The sequence below is a fragment of the Podarcis tiliguerta genome (assembly GCF_965153285.1).
Source record: "Podarcis tiliguerta genome assembly, chromosome: 10".
Taxonomy (NCBI): domain Eukaryota; kingdom Metazoa; phylum Chordata; class Lepidosauria; order Squamata; family Lacertidae; genus Podarcis; species Podarcis tiliguerta.
In genome coordinates, this window is record NC_139543.1 from 15898909 (window position 1) to 15912120 (window position 13212).

At 43.2% G+C, this 13212-nt stretch overlaps 1 protein-coding gene across 4 annotated transcripts in view; it reads right to left on the reverse strand.

Moving 5' to 3' along the window:
- Positions 1-13212, reverse strand: part of PLXNB2 (plexin B2) — a 337649-nt gene that overhangs the window by 34937 nt on the left and 289500 nt on the right. For all 4 annotated transcript variants that reach the window (XM_083399241.1, XM_083399243.1, XM_083399242.1 and 1 more), the window contains 7 exons: positions 12049-12185; positions 8800-8970; positions 8249-8384; positions 6385-6597; positions 5576-5752; positions 2448-2584; positions 982-1082 (listed from right to left, as the gene is read on the reverse strand). In XM_083399241.1, the coding sequence (XP_083255367.1) occupies positions 982-1082; positions 2448-2584; positions 5576-5752; positions 6385-6597; positions 8249-8384; positions 8800-8970; positions 12049-12185 (1072 nt within the window). The remainder of the gene's footprint in view (positions 1-981; positions 1083-2447; positions 2585-5575; positions 5753-6384; positions 6598-8248; positions 8385-8799; positions 8971-12048; positions 12186-13212) is intronic.

The following is a 13212-nucleotide window of genomic DNA, read 5'->3' on the forward strand; positions in this document are numbered from 1 at the left end:
GGGGAACCCTCCAAAATTCAGAGTTGGGCAATACCTTTACTGGGACTAACCAAAATGTCTCAAAAGTTTGACATCTGGTAAGTTGTTATACAAAGGAGGGGTGGGAGGAGGAAAAAACAAAGTAGAAAAGCTAGGCTGCTGTTAGCTACCAGTTGATGGGGTTGGAAAGGCATTTTACTCATATCTGTGTGCCTTATCTGAGCAATACAGGATTTCTGCCTTCCTCGCAGCAATCTTCTTAAGTCTATGGCTTAACTACATTGGTCCGTATTTCTGGCATAACTTCTCGCTCAGGGCAATTGGAGGCCTCCTGCAGGAGTAAACAGAGATGGACTCCCTTGCTCCCCACTGGTATAAGGGTGACAATTCAGGGCCCAATCCCAGTTTGACAGCTGGCACATCTGCCGCACCCCCAAATTACAGGACGGGACCATGGTATCTGTTTGTGAAGTGGCGAGCCCAAGATGCCTACTACTCCCAACAATGTTTTTCTAGTGTGTTAGCGTGGTTGTGCCAGTTCAGTAGTTATAGATTGCCTGAGGACTGGAACCTTGTCTAATGCCTAGGCAAACGCTGTGACCAGCAGCCAATAAAATGTTGTGGCCATTTGTACCCCGTTTCAGCATGTTGCTCCTTCACCTGCCACCCCACTCCACACTGCTGCCACAAACTGCGTTATAGTAGGAACATCTTCAGGGCAAAAGAGGCCTGACTCCCTGTTGCCAATTTAGTTCCAGGTACTTCTTTTCCTTTTACATTAAAAAACAAACCCCGTCGGTTCCTTTTATGTATTCTCTTTTTGACGGCCTTTGCATTTAATTGCCACATGACTATGCAATGCGCATGTCAACACGCTGTAATCTAGAACGGTTGCGCCTCCTGCATATCCTCAGAAGGCAGTTTAAGGCAGACAGTGGCAGCATTTCGACACATCTTGTGATTTCTCCGGAGGCCCCACAAGAAATTAGGTATAAGTCATACCTGTAAATTCCTTTTTGCACCGGTCTCTGACGCTTTCCTCCAAGCCTTCAAGTTGTGATTTAATTTTTTCGTATTCTCGTTCTGCTTGTTCGCTTTGCCGTCTATAAGGAATAGAAACAGAGAGTACAGAAAAGTTACAGGCGGTAAAAATAAATCATTTTACAACACAGCCATGCAAAAGGCCAGAGGGATCTTCCGAAGCGCAGTCTTTTTCCTCCTGATCTTTTAAAACTGAGAAGGCAGAGGGGTGGGGGGGGGGGAGAAAAGAAAACAAAAGGCTGAAATTTAAGCTGGCACAAAATTAACAAGGCTCTATTGATTTTACTGCAGCCAGGATTGTTTAAAAATTTACCTCAAAGAATGGATTTTATTCAAAAGAAAACTATTAACTGTTGAATGAAGTTGAGTAATAATTGCTGCTGGTCTATTTCACAGTTGTTTTATGAACCTGGACTAATGGCAGCGTGCTTTATCAATACCGTTCTTAATGCTCAGGTTAGTTGCAGCCTTTCAACATTAGTCATGTGCAAGTTTCAATTTAAATCTCATTGCTGTAAGAAGCACTCAGATTACCCTCTACACAGTTAGGTTGCCCCCCCCCCCGAATATGTTTTCCGAACACGTATTCATTCAGAAGGGAAACACACAATTTTGAGCGTGGAGAACTAGTTGTGAACAAGAAGAAACACTTGGGAGTATTCTGTAGGGTGCAAATGTGTTCAGACACTGCACAGAAACAGAACCTGTGGAGTTTTCAGTACTGGGTTTCTGCAATTGAAACAGATTTGATAACCTCCGCTCATTTTTCTGGTCTTTCGTAAGATAACTCAGATATAAAACAATGCCTCTCCTTGCAAAAATATACATTATAAACATCTCAAGAGTTCAGCATAGATCCCCCCCCAAGGAAAGATTCCTGAATACAGGTGGTAGGAACCTAAACATCCTAATCCTTTCCTACAAAAATACACCTGTATTTTGCATTCCAAAGTCACCCATTTTCTTCCATGAAGTTGCTCTCTGAAGACAGATATAATGACCTTTTGTTGTTTCCAATACCATGTTAGAAAGAATCATCTGCCTTTGCTTTGACTAAAGATATACAATACATGCCCACCCCCTATCATGACATGTACAGAAAATGCACAGTAAACCAATCATCTTAATATTTAGAAACCTTCAAAAACCGGCAGAAAGAAATGCTAACCACATCTATGTTCCCCACATCCTGCTTAGAATATATCTTTGATTGCACATATGTACAGCTCCAAGATATAGGATGATTAGCATCAGTGAGGGTTGAAAAAAAAGCCCTGAAGCAATGTGATATTCTATTTCACACAGAACCGCATGTGTGAACACTGGGAATCATCACAAATAATTTCTCTGCAGACCCATTTCCCTTCACCATCAGCTTTTGCCTCTGGCATTTCAATATTATCTGATGACTGATAACCACATCTTACCTGTAGCAGAAGATTGAGATGATGATAATTGCCACCATGGGAATTAATACCAATGGCAAGATCAAGCCTAGTGGTATGTCACTCACTTGGGTATACTCAACTCTTCCTAGGATCCATTCTTTGAAGCCAAATTTCACCTAGATAAATAAGTGCACTTTGTAAGTTAATAATCAGACAGCATGATTTTATTATGCATTATGATGTTTTAGATCTATGCCCCTTTGTTCCCCGTCCCTGGAACAACTGAGCTTATGTTCCCAGATATATCCAAAGAATATAATATATTCAAATGTAGGATAGATAAAGTCCAACCTTAAAACAGTACTATGAGTGCCAGGTTAACTCGCTTATCCTAACCACATTTACTCAGAAGTAAGTTCTACTGAATACAATTGGGTGTTTACCCTCAGGTAAAGGGGGTGAAGTTTGCAGCCTAACTAATTAATCCTTACTATATGCTAACAATTCAAAATCATCAAAATGGGAGAGGATGAAGGCAGGCCAGTGGGTAAGGATAGCTACAAACACAAACCACCGTGAAGGGATTGCCCAGCATAAAACATCAAGTTAATTAGAAATTTCTACCCCACCTTTCAGGCTTAAAGGGACACCAAAGTGGCTTCTAAATTAAAACACAGAAATAAAATAACAGTAACACCAATACAATCAAAATCAGGAGCATAACACTGATGAAAACGGCAGCAAGGAGAGAGAGAATGATAGAGGTCAAAATAAAATATGGCAAAACTACAGTAGGAGATTATAAACATAGGGAAGATTAGATGCATGGAAATCACAAAAGAGGGTCTTTCTGTTGTTGTTGTTTAGTCGTTTAGTCGTGTCCGACTCTTCGTGACCCCATGAACCAGAGCACGCCAGGCACTCCTGTCCTCCACTGCCTCCCACAGTTTGATCAAACTCATGCTGGTAGCTTCAAGAATACCATCCAACCATCTTATCCTCTGTCGTCCCCTTCTCCTTGTGCCCTCCATTTTCCCCAACATCAGGGTCTTTTCCAGGGAGTCTTCTCTTCTCATGAGGTGGCCAAAGTATTGGAGCCTCAGCTTCACGATCTGTCCTTCCAGTGAGCACTCAGGGCTGATTTCCTTCAGAATGGAGAGGTTTGATCTTCTTGCAGTCCATGGGACTCTCAAGAGTCTCCTCCAGCACCATAATTCAAAAGCATCAATTCTTCGGCGATCAGCCTTCTTTATGGTCCAGCTCTCACTTCCATACATCACTACTGGGAAAACCATAGCTTTTACTATATGGACCTTTGTTGGCAAGGTGATGTCTCTACTTTTTAAGATGCTGTCTAGGTTTGTCATTGCTTTTCTCCCAAGAAGCAGGCGTGATCATGGAGCCCAAGAAAGTAAGATCTCTTACTGCCTCCATTTCTTCCCCTTCTATTTGCCAGGAGGTGATGGGACCAGTGGTCATGATCTTCGTTTTTTTTGATGTTGAGCTTCAGACCATATTTTGCGCTCTCCTCTTTCACCCTCAATAAAAGGTTCTTTAATTCCTCCTCACTTTCTGCCATCAAGGTTGTGTCATCTGCATATCTGAGGTTGTTGATATTTCTTCCGGCAATCTTTCTACTCTCCCCCCAAAAGAGGAAGCTAACTGGACCTCTTTAGGGAAGGGGGTTCTGCCAGTGACTGACTGCCTTTAATAAGGCTGCTCCTGCGTTGCAGCCAACTGAAAGCAGAGCAAGGCCTCAGATGGGTGTGCAGGTTTAGTTAGTCCTTCACTTAGTAGTACCCTACCTAAATCCGATTGCCGCCTACAAAGCTTTCAGCTCTATAAAGTTGCAAAACTTAACCCAGACTTGAATACTAAATACACAATCAAAATCAAACACAAAACCAGGCAACAAAATTATTAGATCAATCCAAACGTTTTAAAAAACAAATGTATGTTGACTAGACATCTAAAAGACAATAGCAGGGGGATCTGGCCACTCCTGCACACCAGGAGTAAAAGGTAAAGGACCCCTGGACAGTTAAGTCCAGTCGAAGGCGACTGTCTTTCAGGCCGAGGGAGCTGGCGTTTCTCCACAGACAGCTTTCCGGGTCATGTGGCCAGCATGACTAAATGGCTTCTGGCACAATGGAACACCGTGATGGAAAACAGGGCACTCGGAAACGCCGCTTACCTTCCCACTGCAGCGGTACCTATTTATCTACTTGCACTGGCATGATTTCGAACTGCTAGGTTGACAGGAGCTGGGACAGAGCAACGGGAGCTTACTCTGTTGTACAGATTCGAACCGCCGACCTTCTGATCAGCAAGCCCAGGAGGCTCAGTGGTTTAGACCACGGCACCACCCTTGTCCCAATACACCAGGAGGAGCAACATGGGGCCTTCTAGATGTTATTGGACTCTATCTTCATTAGCCTGCAGCCATCATGACTAATGGTCAGGGATGCTGGGAGTTAACTGTCCACAAGCATCCTCAAGGCTCCACATTGACTACGTCTGCTGTAAACATTAAGCTGTGGCACTGTATATCAGATGGATTGAATGTGTTTTTATTGTTTTAACTTCGTAATTTTCTTTTTGGATACCACCACAATATTTGTGAATGGTGAGTGGTTTATAACTTCTTTCTTTAAATAAATAAGACCGCAGTTCTCTGGGGTGCATTTCCCAGATCACATATTTCACTGACTCTTCCAAAAGTACTGCTTCCTCAAGCATCTGCTTGGGGTTGCTTGTGCTGGTAGGGTGGCCCTGAATCTAGACCAGAGTTTCCCAAACTTGGGTCTCCTCTTCAGCTGTTTTTGGACTACAACTCCCATCATCCCTAGCTATCAAGAACAGTGGTCAGGGATGATGGAGCAAGCTGCTGGAGACCCAAGTTTGGGAAACACTGATCTAGGTCGATGCACATTTAAGTACCAGTACAGCCCAGGCCTTAGCAAAAGAAAGCTAACACTTGCTTTCACCCATTCTGTTTCTAGGCAAGGAGTGGCGAACGGGAGAATGGTTTTCTTCTGCCCGTGCTCTTTGGAAGCACAAATCATGCGTAAAAAGAAGGCTCTTTATTATTGCCACTTCAAAACAAGATGCCCTCTGTGCCGCACACCTTATATGTGTTGTTAAAAAGACAGATAAATGTGACCTACGCTGAATTCTGGCAGGTTATTAACCGTATCTCTCTTCTGCCTTCTCTTGGGCGGGGGCTGCACTTCCGGTGGCTCACAGTACAAATCGTTCTCCGTCAGGGTTTTGATGACGCAGGGCTCCTCTCCCACGAATGCTCGCGCCTCTTCCAATGTCATAGCTTTGTTGAGATTACTGCCCTAGACAGAAACACAGAAACACTAAGCCATCTTAGCTATCAACTCGCTTCGTGGTGTCTGGGAGCGGAGGGGAGGAGAGGGAAGGAAAAGGATAAAAGCTTTCATGATTAATACATTCATGTTTCGCACAGCTCCATCTGAAAACCAAACAGCTGGATTTGATATCTATGTGGAAGAGGAAATACCCTCAGGGTAGCTGACGTTCTGAGGCAAACCTGTAAGTCTTGTTCATGGAAGCTGTTCCTGCAGGGCAACGAGAGTGCCGGCCTAGATTTACAATATCCAATATCATCCCCTGGTGGCAACAGGGGGTATAAATAAGGTCAAAGAATGTCAGGAGAATTTGCTGATAAGGACTCAATTCTTGATTTCAGCAAGAGGAAACCCCACTGACAAGAAACCTTTAGAGGCATATGTCAGCAGGCAAAGACAGGACTCCCCCACCCCTAAGTAGCATAAAAAAAGGAATTTATGCTCCCCACATTCAGACAATACTACTCTTTGAAAACAGTGTTTGGAATTATTCCAGTCAACCGTTTGCATCGGGTTAACGCAATTAGGAAAGAAAGCGCCAAATGCAAATATGAAATGGCAAAGCACACTGAAAGAGGTCATTTTCCTGACACACTTACCTTTGCGTGAATCAGTTTATTGACTTGTTTCTTGACACCATCAGTGAAGTTTTCAAAGGTTGGATCAGCAACATATTGAAAGTCTTTCCCCACCTGGTGACCATCCATTTGGAGAACCACAGTAATTCTGTAATTTTCTGGGTCCTCCAGCACGGGTGGTGATAAAAAGACTAGAGTGGTGTCATTGATCTTTGAGATGGTTTTTCCTTCAAACTAAACAAACAAACAAACAAAAACAAACAAACAAACAAGTATTGGTGATCACTGGTAGGTAAATTTTTACAAGTTTTCTTTATCCTTCCCTCCCTCCTTGTCTCACACATATACAAGCAAATTCAATGTGCAAGCTGTCAACTCTCTCTTGCAATCTCATACACTTTAGTCCTTTTTCGAAAGTTGGTATTTTTGCTACTGCAGCACTGGTAATTCATCTCTGTGTCTATCGAATTGGTAAAAAGCATGCGCTACTTCATATGCATTGTTTTAGGATGGATGATCATAGGTGTATCCCAGTGTATAAACAGTGCATTTCTGAATACTAAGTTTAACTGGACGCTTTGACACAATTAATTTTGCTAATCATTTTTACACCATAAACTGTGAATTTCACTTGTAGTTTTATGCAGTGTCAGTGCTTCTTCCAAATTAACCTTTGCATACTAATGTGTGAGTTTACTGCATGTGTAGGCAAACTAAGGCCCGGGGCCCAGATCTGTCCCAATCACCTTCTAAATCTGGCCTGCAGACAGTCCGGGAATCAGTGTGTTTTAACATAAGTAGAATGTGTCCTTTTATTTAAAATGCATCTCTGGGTTATTTGTGGGGCCTGCCTAGTGTTTTTACATGAGCAGAATGTGTGCTTTTATTTAAAATGCATCTCTGGGTTATTTGTGGGGCATAGGAATACGTTCGCCCCCCCCCCCAATATAGCCCAGCCCCCCACATGGTCTGAGGGACAGTGGACCGGCCCCCAGCTGAAAAAGTTTGCTGACCCCTGGTTTACTGCATATCAGATCATGTTATATAGGGGCTCATACAGGGGAAAAACTATTCAAAACATTAAAATTACAATTAATAATGTGACTAAAACAGAAAAAAGCAGCAACAGCACAAAGATCTAAAACCCACGTGGTTCCTTGAACATATTTCTAGCTGGGCAAGAAAACTATCCCTGCCTTGGAACGGGCAGAGCAAAATTCCTTCTTATAGGAATTACCGTATTTTTTGCTCTATAAGACGCACCAGACCACAAGTTTTTGGAGGAGAAAAACAAGAAAAAAAATATTCTGAATCTCAGAAGCCAGAACAGCAAGAGGGATCGCTGCGCAGCGAAAGCAGCAATCCCTCTTGCTCTTCTGGCTTCTGTGATAGCTGCGCAGCCTGCTTTTGCTCCAAAACACATTTCCCCTTACTTTTTAGGAGGGAAAAAGTGAGTCTTATAGAGCAAAAAATACGGTAATAGGAGGGAAATGGAGGGGAAATCTGCAAGAGTACCACATAAACATTTTCCTTAGCTTCCTCCCTGATTGGTGTGAGCCCTGCAGGGCTTGGACATGGCAATTTGTGCCCCACGGACTCACCCTCTTCCAATTATGCCACTCAAAACCTATTAATTAAATCCAAAAGTTCTTGACCAACTACTGAATCCACTAAAACTAACAAAGAGAAATTTCAAGGCTTTTTGGATTAGGTACAGTTTCAGTATGAACCGACTGGGACCCTGTGTCTCTTCCATGAGAGCCCTGGAGGGTAGCAACATGAGAATGAGCCTGTGATCTTTGGATGCAGGGTGCTATAGAAATTTAATAAATGAATAAAACACTGCCCACACTGTATTTCTGTACAAAGAAGAGACGATGGTTACCTTTTGTACCTCCTCTGTCTGCCTCTTCCTCCTCTTCCTTGATGATCTCTCGACAAAAGGCTTAAATATAACTTTCACAGAGAAATGCTGGATAATATCAAAACCAGCTCCAACGACAGTAATATTTCGGCCTCCGCTAAAATATAAAAGCACAAATAAAACCATGTATCCCATTGTTCTCCTAATGTCTACTCAGAGTAGACTTGGTGAAGTTCAAAGACATTTTAAATGCGTTCATTAATGGGTCTTTCCTAGAGTAGGGTTAAGTTGACTGTAACCCTTAATCTGTTTCAAGTGGAGTAGGAAGAAGTCATGAACATCTTATTAATTTGATATATTAATATATTAAACAGAAGAGAGCTCTGCCTTTCTTGAAGGTGATGACTTCTGTTTTAGAAGAAATATACAATTATGCTACATTTATTGTGATTGCTTAGACCCAGGATACTTGTTATCTAATAATTACATTGAAAGCGAAGAGGGGGGAAACCTTATAATTTCAGCTCATTAAAGCTGAACACTTTTTTTCTACAAAAGAAATATTTCATTACCTGCAAATGCTGACTTCAGGTGTGATCTTGCTAACTGTAGGGTTTTCACTGTAGGTAAACGGTTCGTTTTCTATCCTTCTTTCATTGCTTCCATGCCGTACTGTTACAGGAACAGGCCCCTCCTTGCTATTTGGTCCAGTAACGCAAACTATTTCTTGCCCAAATGTGATACTAAATTAAGAAAAAAGGAGAGAGAAAATCACATCAAGACTGACTTCTACAACCTCCCGAACCCCAGCCCACAGGAAAGTGACATCTTCATTTCCTCAAGTGACACAGAGAATACCAGCATTATTTAGTCTAACATTTAGAATATTAAAATGGGGTTATATTTGATATAATGTGCTGACCTTTAAAGCCCTAAACGGCCTCGGTCCTGTATACCTGAAGGAGCGTCTCCACCCCCATCGTTCAGCCCGGACACTGAGGTCCAGCGCCAAGGGCCTTCTGGCGGTTCCGTCCCTGTGAGAAGCCAAGTTACAGGGAACCAGGCAGAGGGCCTTCTCAGTGGTGGCGCCCACCCTGTGGAATGCCCTCCCATCAGATGTCAAGGAAATAAGCAGCTATCCTATTTTTAAAAGACATCTGAAGGCAGCCCTGTTTAGGGAAGTTTTTAATATTTAATGTTGTATTGTTTTTAACACTCGATTGGGAGCCGCCCAAAGTGGCTGGGGAAACTCAGCCAGATGGGCGGGGTATAAATAATAAATTATCTATTATTATTATTATTATTATTATTATTATGGCTACATTAGAGAAACAGTGAATGTGTATAAGCATGAACATATGAGAAACCAAGTTCACTAACATCCAATGCAAATACAGTGGTACCTCGGGTTAAGTACTTAATTCGTTCTGGAGGTCCGTTCTTAACCTGAAACTGTTCTTAACCTGAAGCACCATTTTAGCTAATGGGGCCTCCTGCTGCTGCCGCGCCGCCGGAGCACGATTTCTGTTCTCATCCCGAAGCAAATTTCTTAACCCTAGGTACTATTACTGGGTTAGCGGAGTCTGTAACCTGAAGCGTCTGTAACCTGAAGCATCTGTAACCCAAGGTACCACTGTATCCCTTTGTGCTGGGTATCTGGGAAGGGGGAGAAGGGGGACGTCAGGGGAGCAAAGGAGTGATGTGAGCATGATTAATTGACTCTGGGCTTATAGCTCAGCCATGCCCCCCCAATAGATAGCTCTTCAGATACCTTTGCTCAGGGTAGTACTTTTGTTTCATTTTCAATGTCACAAGTGGCTGGGACATTGGTAAGAGACCACAGTCAGGGTTGGTCTCTCCCCAAATGAACCCATGGGGGAATCTCCTTAAGGGGCCTGGTGCATATGAGTTAACAGCCCAACCCATCATGAGACTACGCCAACTCTATCCCCGGGCTGTTGCTGTTTGGCTGCCAGAGTGGTCCTTCAAGCCAGTCTTCTTCCAAAGTCCCTTAACATGTGGGCTGCAGGTTCTGCTGCCAGCACACAGACATTCGACAATATTGGAGTGTCCCTGCCCAGATAAGGACAAATTCGTGGAAGTTAGTTTTGGATTGTTTTGACCTAATGCTTTGTATGACTTTCATCTTTCCCTGATGTCCCATTCAGATGTTTGAGGACCACCTTCACTTTAAGGTTCTAAAACAAAATGCTATGGAAGCTTGCCTATTTTTAAGTGAGATCTCTAGCCAAGAGGATCTGGTGGCCCTTTCTGAGTGTTGACGTATTTTACCAAGTAAGTGCAAAAAGCAAAGGAAGTCCTGCTTTCACTCTTCTATATACTTCTTTATGCCTCAATTAGCTTCATTTCTCTCCAATAATTTCATGTCACTCGTAGACAACCCTGCCCTCCACAGCCGAAACAAACACAAGGAAAGTGCAATAGTAAAGCCCTATTTAAGTCATCAGAGTAACAGAATGAACACGACACTTGGAGACAACACTATATGCAGCTTCTGTACAAATTACCCATTTCCCTTGTCTTTTGACTGTAACATTTAAGGTGATCTTCACAAATTTAAAGCACTTTCCTAGCTCTGCTGCTCAGAGCACTGCCATCTGGTACATGTTTTCAGTGTTAGGTGCTGACTTGTCCGTATCTGTTAGCATGCTTCCTGAAATGCTGTTTGGCACTCTAATGGCAATGCAACAATACTACTGCATTAGAACCTATCACAACAATTGCGCTTCACAGTTTACTGTGCTAAAAGTGTACTAGTCATCGATGGTTCAGACCATGCCGCACTGTATGACCCCTTCTCAAGAAGGGTCACAATCCACACTACATAAAAAGGAACAATCTAATGTATGCTGCTCAGGTCTTCTTCAAAGTTTGGTGATGAATAATAATCCAATAAAGGCTGATTCCATGAATATCTCTCAGCTAAGACTGAAATCACAGCACTGTGGCAGCTTTTAGCTCAGTTGGTTAGAGCGTGGTGCTGATAACACCAAGGTTGCAGGTTCGATTCTTGTATGGGGCAGCTGAATATTCCTGCGGTGCTGGGGTTTCTTAATATGTACTTTGTCCAGGATATGATCACTGGGGTGAGGTCACTGAAAGAATCATTAGTAATGTTTTGTGGAATAATGCCCACAAGGCGAATCAAGTATGAGCTATGAACCTTAGCTGAGTGTGCCCCTACTAAAATATATTCGTGGGAAAGGAGGATAATGTGAGAATGACCCCTCTGAGGATTGATCTTCCGAGAGCTGTTCATCTAAGTCGCTGCTTGATTCTAAAGTCATATACTGTGGACAAAATCAGTGTGAACTCACACTAATTACCATATTTTTTGCTCTATAAGACTCACTTTTCCCCTCCTAAAAAGGAAGGGGAAATGTGTGTGTGTCTTATGGAGGAAATGCAGGCTGCACAGCTATCACAGAAGCCAGAACAGCAAGAGGGATTGCTGCTTTCACTGCACAGCGATCCCTCTTGCTGTTCTGGCTTCTGAGATTCAGAATATTTTTTTTCTTGTTTTCCTCCCCCAAAAACTAGGTGCGTCTTGTGGTCTGGTGCGTCTTATAGAGCGAAAAATATGGTAGATTTAGATAAAGAGAGAGAAAATGTTACGTTTCCATTGCATCATCAGGATCTGTGGAAAACAGTCCATGGGGGAAACAATTTAGGTGGGGCTAGGGTAATTCAGAGGACGTTAAGATGGCTGAAAGTTCTACTGACAGGTTAGAAATCCACAATATAGATGGCATGGCCACACCTAAGAGAGGAAAGGCAGCTTTATAAGTCCTTATACTTACACTTGACAGGGTACATTATCGAGATAAACTTGAACATCTTGAATAGAGCCAGTGTCCAGGTTTGTGCCACTGATAGTTAGGAATGTCCCTCCAGCTTTGGTACCAATTTGCGGACTTATTCCTGTAGGTTCAGGATCCTGTCATGAAGAAGTCAAAAACTAGTTAAATTCACTTTTTACTCTCACAAAGGCATTTTTATAGTTTTGGAAATACTACCATGAGGGGAAAAAATGGACCAGGGAAGAAGAAATGAAAGAGATTATGAACCGACTTCTATTTAAAGCTTACACTACTCTAAGCTGCTATTGATTTCAAGGCCTAAGCTACAACATAATGGATTAGCTGCCTGTTCATTTTTTGAGGATTTCATTTTGGGCTTACTGTTTTCAGTCATGGTTTCAGTGCTTCTTCCTCACACTTTCCTGGAATATAACTGTTATCAATGACAGGAGCAACAGAGCAAGGCCTGCAGCGTTGTGAGGCAACGTGAAAGCAACCGGTTTTGATATTTGCACAGAAGGCAACTGTCCCCTCCTATTCTCTGTGGGAAGTTGGCTAATTTGGAAAGTATCACTTAAAATAGGTCTGCAAAACTTGTGATAGTCTTGAGTCAAATATAGCCCACCACAAGCTTGATAAACTTCCTGCCTGGTGCTGCAAATGTGGGAAGTTGGAAGTGGCAGGCCACATTAAATAGGTGGCAGCCTGCATTCAACTCGGTGACATGCTGTGTAGGAGACTTGACATAGCAAGTGGCTTAGCAATGCTGTGAAAATGTACCATTCAATGGTTCTGGGACCACCCAAAATTTGCTGCAAGCTCACCTACTATCAAGGCTTTAAAATTGTAACCTAAATGTACCCTGTGCCTGATTGCACAGGGCCAAATCACAAAGGCCAAATCCAGGTGCGTCTTACCCATAGAGGCTAGTGGCACAGGGCGTCAAGTTCTGGAGGGCGCCAGGGAAGAGGTGGAGGCTGGACACGACGCCTCCTGGCATCAGCTCGCCACCCTCGCCCGCCTCTGCCATGCCACCCATGCTGAAGCAGCACCGCGCCCGGAGCCTCCATCTGCTGTGGCCACCGCGGCATGAACTGTACAGCTGAGCCAGGAGGCACCACGTTCAGCCTCCGCCTCTTCCCCGCCGGAGGAACTGCCCTCCAG